Below are 7358 nucleotides of genomic sequence, written 5' to 3'. Positions count from 1 at the left end.
CGAGGTGTTGCGGGGGCAGTGGCTCCAGCCGGAGCCCAGGCCAGAGCTGCTGCTGCTGAGCTGGAGCGAACGCTGGCCCCACGCCCCAGGCTGGGACACGGCTGGAGCCTGCCAGGGGAGGAGGATGGCAGGGAGTGGGCAGGAGGGAGGGCAGCAAACGGGGGGTGGGGAGGTCGGGGTCAGGCGGTTTGACTCCCCCCTCCCCAGCACCTTCTTTCTTCCATTTGCTGATACATCTTATCTCATTTATAAAGTAAGTGATTTAGGATGGCTGCTGCTTGCCATTAACTATATACTGATTTTAGCTCGTTTCAAACTTCACTGTCTGCTCCATTGTTTAACATCTTGGAAACGAAGAGAGTCTGTCAAAATTGGGTACGAGTCAGTTGCCAGTTGTGTAGCCTAAAAAGTATCCCAAGGCTTCCTCATATCCCACCCTAGACACAGATAAAGTCATCATCTAAGCATCATAGCTACAAACTATACTGATACTGGTGACCAAGCCCAGGTAATTCAGATTTGGGTGCAGATCTGTGGCTTTGGAAATCTGAAAAGCCTCATTTTGCACTGATTCTGTTTTGCATTGGCTGGATACTCGGAAGGAATATGCGTCTTCCTTTCATGAGAGTTGCGAGATCATTTTTGTATTCTCTGAGCAAGAAATATTTGTGTGTATACAAATCCCTTCTAGGGCAGCCAAAATTGAAGTTGGGGAAATTAGTCCAATCTGTGTTATGAAATCAGAGGTGTTTGACATCATTTCTGAAATGGGAATTTATATAGAGATAATCCCCACTAATAGTCTAACATGACTGTTGGCTGAGGGACTGAAATAACCATTGGCACTCTTGTACTCACCAGGCCAGTTCCTTGAGGGCTTATGAATTCTGTCCATAAACAAGTCTCAGACTGAGTAGTTTGACTTAGGACTTGGATTTGTACTCATCTCTGCTTCTAAATTTAAAATTGATTCCAAATTTGTTCAGAGATCTTCCCCTTGCCTTCAGTGTTAAACGATGTTTCTCAAACTTTCTGGTTTGAAGCCAGAAGATTTTTTTTTTAGTAAATTCCAAGAATTCCCACCAAATTTCTAAATAAACATCTCATTTCTTCTCCCCGGCAGAACATTGACTTGATAGGACAACTTTTCTGTTACTAAAACTACCCGGACACTTTGAAACCAGTCAGTGGTTTTAGGGGGTGTCATTTCTCTTCCAGGCTTTTGCAGCTGTAATTCTTGCAGCCACTAGAAGACAAGTGATCAATTCCTCATGACTCTGATATGTTATGATATGAGTCCTCAGAAAGGTACCTAGTAGCTGGCCTCCTGTTATTTCCCTTGCCATATCTCCAACCTTCTTCCAGAACAGTTTGATTCTGGGATACGTGCACCACATGTGGTAGAATCCTCTTAACTGACTGTACTGCCTCCTATGCTAGCCTGTTACTGTACTGTAAAGACTTTTTTAATTTTAAGTGAGGTGAGATGATATTGATATAAGATTTTAAAATCATTTTCTTTTATTGTAGTAAAAATGGATGTGTGAGGACCATTGTTCCAGATGGTATCCCATGGTTCAGTACTAATTTCTGATCCAGTGTCAATATCCCACTTCGTCATAAACAGTGCTTTTACTTATATGGGTATTTAAAATTATTTTGTATAAGAGAATAGGCCTATGTATTTCATAGTTGTGATCAGTATTTTTCCAAATTCCATCAAATTTCTACTGAAGTTTACCTTTCTTTGGGCATGTGCTGAAAAGTCTCTAAATTGCAGGCATTGGAAAAATGGGATTTTAATGTCACCTGCTATACATTGTATTTCTTCAAAAGATATATTTTCTTTGAATACGTCAGAATTTACAATACCAATATGTTCCCAGTTATTAAAGATTCCTATTAATATATAGGATTAAATTCAGTATTGTTAAGTGCAGGTGCTGAAGGTGAAAGTTATGAGATGAATTCCTTATATGTGTTATCCCAGTTTTTCACCTAGCATGGTGTTTTAACCACCATGCTACAGGTTAGATATTATCAAGGCCTTTCTCCTTCCACTCCATTTGAAACTGAGGCACCATCCAATTGCATCTATCAGTCAATGGATAGAATGGATGGGCAAGTTTCTTTCCCCTGGGAGGAAGGGTTCAACCTAGAACCCAGGGCCCTCTCCCATTCAGGGTAGCATCAACTTCGCTGAGCCACACACTCCCAATCTTGGGCTCTTTCTCTTGGACCCATATATCGCCTTTTTTGGAGAACCAGCTTCAAAAGGAGGTTAGAGAGGGGACTGAATAACAGTTTGGATGTCAGACTACACACAGGCTATGCATGTTCTGAAGGAGCAATCTCAATATTACTTGCAAGTGTGCTTTTTCAGTTGTGCATTAGAGAGATTTATCTAAAGCCAGGGACAATCCAGAATAGCATGGCTATATACAGGGGTCAGTAATGCCTAGCAATTCTTATGTTCTGGAACATGGACAGTATTCTTGTTGATGTCTTGCCTAAGGGACCCATGGTAAACTCAGAGGTCTGTGTCAAGACCATGAAGAAACTGAAACTTTGCATGTAAAGAGACTATCCTGAGGTGCTGCTTCTACACAGCAATGCTGGCCCATATACCATCTTGCTCACCATAGAGGCAGTCTCATCATTTAGATAGGTGGCACCACCTCATCATACAGTTTGGACCAAGAGACTCTGAGGGTGAAAGTTTTGGGGCAACAGTGAAACAATGGAGACTGACACTGGCTGTGTAACAAGGACTTTTACAATGTTGGGATACATGGCCTCATTCACCGATGGGAAAAGGTCATTAATGAGGAAGGAGATATGTTGAAAAATAGCGATGTTCAGCAGTGCTGTACATGTTTTCCATGCAAGTTTAATATTTTTTCAATAATATCTGGTTGAGAAAAAAAAATAGGAGGCATTACTCTCTGACTGACTCTTGTATTCAACTTGATTTTCCATATGTCTATTACCCTAGATTCCCTACTGATGTGGAGACCAAAAGAAAGTGGGTGCTGGCAGTGAAGAGGCCAGGCATTTGGGAGCCTAAGAAAGCAGATGTGCTATGTTCACGCCATTTCAAGAAATCTGACTTTGATACAAGAGGTCCCAACATCAAACTTAAGCCTGGAGTTGTACCTTCTATTTTTGAATTTCCTTCTCTCTTACAGGTAGGTCTGTCTTCGCAATCCAGATATAGTGTTTCACTTACCCTGCTGTTTCAGCAAGCACTGACAGGCATTTTCCCCATGATTTACATAAAACTCAGATGATGTTTCCTCTGTCTAGATTATCATTGTGTGTCAGGAGGAGAAAGGGTGAAGAAATATCAGCATCCATTTAGGCTTATTCCTTCTTCCTTTATTCAAGCAGAATTTCTATTGACTCCATTTCAGTAAGAGTTTTGCCTGAATTACAAGAGTGTAGGATCATGTCTTTGAAAGCAATGACAACTAGGGATCCAAATAAGAAACAGACAAGTACCTTATAAAAAAAAAAAGAAGGTGAGAAAAAAAGGTGAAGCTGATCACTTCAATTCCAGCTAAATACAAGTCAGGGACTGTCTTTGCTTAGTATACTGAGGGCCTTGTTTGGGCACAACTGCAATACAGACCAGAATTAAATAACATACAAATAAGTGAGAGCCAGGAAACCACACTTATAGATGGGGCTCAGTAAAATTTCCCACCCCCAAAGAGACCAAGATGTCATTACCAGACGTGTCCTGGTGAATGAATGCTTTAACTGAATGAATGCTTTAAGGCCTGTTGATTCATTGTGAGACTTGTTCCTCACTGCTTCCTTCCCTTCATGGACATGTTGCAGTCCCTTAGCTTGCAAAATCCCAAATTCTCTGTGATACAACTTTCTCAGTCACTTAGATCTGACATATATATTTCTCACAGAGTAAAGGTGAAAGAGGTCATGGCAGAAGACATTCTCCCCTGAAAACTTTGCCGGTGACGATTCACAACCACCAGCTTGTGGATGCTGCTTCTTGTACAGGGGGATTTCAATCTCAGCTTGTGTTGGTAGGTAAAATGACTTGTTTGAATCAGCCAAGTAGGGAAGTCTTTGAAGACAGCAGATTGTGCTAACTGCTGAAGTAACTCCAAGGACTTGGAAGCTCCTAGCCCAACAGTGCATTTTGACTAGTGCCTTTGTTTTTATTTTTATTGTGGTAACAGATGTTCTGCCTCCATTTTATTTTTTGCTAGAAAGGAGGGTCTTTAAAGGTTGTTCCAGTGTTCGGGATGTGATTCAGTAGCTATCAGGCAAGCAGCACTCACCGCTGTTTTCTTTGTGAAATAAGTAGTGGATTGGCTTTCTAATCATATTTAACTCTTCTAACCGTTGACTAATAATTGTTTTTTAATGCAGAGGAAAGCCTGGAAGATTGATTTAACAAAGCATAAAGTCTGAAAAAAAGCCCATAACCAATTAGCAAGATACAACACAAAATGTGTACCTTAGCACATTTTTGGTCTGCAGTGTTGCTGCAGTAATTACATTGGAGTAAATTGAACAGTTTGTTTTACACACCTTTATTTATACTAGTTTGTTTACAACATATAAACCATATAGATTTAGTTAAGTCCCATCTACTTATTTTAAAAGCAGAAATGCTAAAATATCAAAAAGTGCCAGATACACAAATTATTACTGGCATTTGTTTACCAGTTTTGAAAGGTGCTAACATAAAAGTGCAAAATGTGTGCATTCTTTATGGCTGGCATAAAGGGGGAGAAAACCCCTTACCAAACAAGTGTTAAAACTACATTCCAAACTTAAAGGTTATAAAAGTCTAGCTAAACGTCTTAATATAAATGCTTGAGCATCATGAGAGATAGGTTTAGTATAACACAAAAAAGATCTTTATTTTTCTAACCATACAAGTTAAAATAGATACCTAAACATGTATTGTTAACTGGATCAGAACAACCTAAGAATAAGCAGCACTACCTAAACTTGCTAAGTATAAAAATGTGTGCAAGTGAATTGGGAAAAGATGACAGTGTCTAAAATGCTCTTTAATTTTCTTTCCAGGAGCACAGTTACAGCATAATGGACAGTCCAAAGAAACTGAAATGTAAATTAGATCAGGTAATCAGTGAGCTTGAAGATGCCAAGGAGAGTCTGAGGACTGCTTTAGACAGGGATCAACAACGCAGAGAATCACTGAAGGCAGTGATCAAAGACCTGGAAGATAAAGGTGTAATCAGCCCTGATGTAGCCTGTAAACTGGACACTTATTGCTGGGAGTGGTATAAGGAGGGCATTCAGGAGAAGACTGTCTGCGGAATTAACTGAATAGCCATAACCTTTTCTCAGGCTCAGTGTTCATTGTTAGACTATTTTAGACAGAGCATCATCAACCTGCAGTGAAGAGGATCAAGTAGATCTCTGAAGTAGCCAAAAGTTTGTCCAAAGATACCATCTGTACAAGATTCTCACTCCTGTGTCACAGCTGCCTTACCCAAGATATGAGGAGCTCCTCTGCCTCATGGCATTTTGGTCTCTGAAATTTGCTTTAATGGCCATGAGGTTGTGCGTGTAAAACACAATGTAATTTCCAAACAATTCTTGGGTTAGAGTGGAAAGCTCCACTGCTAGGTTCGTTGACACGTTAAGGCACCTTGAGTTTAGATTTGATAGTTTGGAAAAATAATAATGCCCTAATGCTATAAATCAAGTTTAACAGGAGGGTACTGCAAGCCATTGATTTTGAGTTTAGAAGGGAAGAGGGCATATTTAATGAGCACCTTATGGCAAGAAGTCCAGCATCCTCCTATTGGTGTAAGTAGGAAAAAGGGGGAAAGATTGGGCGTGCTTGTTCTTACAGAATAGAAGAGTGTAAAGCTAGCTAAAAGAAAAAGGCATAGCATGCTTGGTGGAGAAGACACTAAATAGTTTTGCAGTTTCAGCTTCTGTAGCAAATAATTTGCAGTCCAAAATCGGAGTAAATGCAAGGGTAGGAGTCACTGTTTTACAGAGTAAGCCTTTTATTGCTTTCAGCTGTACAAAGTACATGCATTACACATTAACAGTGCTAGTGTCTTTCCTCCTGTACTAGTTTAGTTTTGACTTTCTAGGTTTATACCCTAGGCCATTTAGAATCTTTTATTCTTAAGAGGTAAGTGAAAACTTCCTTTAAATGGAGAGCAGGAAGAGAGATGAAAATGCCTTGTGGCTTTCTCAAATTTTTTTCAAACAAAAGTGTTTTATTTAATCCAGAAGATACCTTTCTATGTTTGTAATACAGTGATCTATTTATTATGATATCGAGGGACAGTAAAACAGTGGAAAGATATTCTTATGGGGGGACTTGGGTTTTTCTCTTATCATCATCACACACCACATTGCCTTACAGTATTAAAACCATCTACAGTATTAGAACTAGATCATATATACCTGGCATGGATCCTTCAGACACCTATCTACCTACTCTGCATAGCAGCTATGGGCTGAGGTTCATACTGGAGTCCCAGACCTCAGGCTTTCACTCCCTGCATGGCTAAACAGAACAGCCAGGGCATCAAACTGACCTTTATTTTGTTGAGCCACTCAACAACATAGATGAGTTTGGAAGGTTTTAACTGAAAAAGAAAGGGGCAGAAAGGAGAGGAGAGCTCTGAGCCCTTGCAATTTCTTTCAGAAGGCTTCACAACAGCTGGCCTGGAGTTGAAAACACTAAATATTCCCTTTGCTTCATGGCACTCCTTGTTCCTGTCACGACCCAGTGATTTTGGTGCCTCGGCACTATGGAATTTCCTGGCCACATGAGAGCTCCTTTGCACGGCAGACTGTTCTGCTGCAATTGAGAACCCGCGTGTAGGAGAGAGTTCCCGCCAATTTGCAGTCTCCTTTGCAGGATGCATTTCTTCTTTGCAGCACAGAAATGCAAGGTGCAAAGAGTTCCTGCCATTCGAATGTAAATTTGTGCTCCGCTATTGGCCAGTGCTAAATTATTCACACGTGGCAGCTAGTAATTGGCTCGCTGGCCGTTTAAAATTCCGTGCGACTTCTGCCCAAGTCGAAGAGCTTTGAGCACGCTGCAGAGTGCCTCTGAAGTTACCTGACTTGCGGCTGCCGATCGATAGACTGATCACCTATCGATCTTTCTTCCTGTCACCGAGCGCAACCCCAGACGTACCCCTTTCCCCGCCGGCTTTGAATTGCGGACGGATTAATGGCTTGGGCCCCGCCAGCTGGAACAACTCGTGTGGTTGTTCAGACGACTGGACCACCTGCGTCGTGATTGCAAGCAGCGTGAGTAAAGTTTTTTGCAACCAATAAGTTGTGTCTGCCTCTCCATTCACCAGCCCGCCCTGATGTACGAG

General features: G+C 41.1%; 1 protein-coding gene across 1 annotated transcript in view; it reads left to right on the top strand.

The window, feature by feature from the left end:
- THAP6 (THAP domain containing 6) overlaps window positions 1–6096 on the top strand; it is a 6478-nt gene extending 382 nt beyond the window's left edge. Inside the window, exons 2-5 of the mRNA XM_014517511.2 lie at window positions 90–253; window positions 2996–3188; window positions 3924–4049; window positions 5065–6096. Coding sequence (XP_014372997.2) covers window positions 90–253; window positions 2996–3188; window positions 3924–4049; window positions 5065–5328 — 747 coding nt within the window. The 3' untranslated portion in view covers window positions 5329–6096. The remainder of the gene's footprint in view (window positions 1–89; window positions 254–2995; window positions 3189–3923; window positions 4050–5064) is intronic.
- The last annotated feature ends 1262 nt before the right edge of the window (window positions 6097–7358 follow it).

Source organism: Alligator sinensis, unplaced genomic scaffold (assembly GCF_000455745.1).
Source record: "Alligator sinensis unplaced genomic scaffold, ASM45574v1 scaffold222_1, whole genome shotgun sequence".
In the NCBI taxonomy this organism is placed as follows: domain Eukaryota; kingdom Metazoa; phylum Chordata; order Crocodylia; family Alligatoridae; genus Alligator; species Alligator sinensis.
Note: the sequence above shows the minus strand (reverse complement) of the source record. Positions and strands in the feature narration are given on the sequence as shown.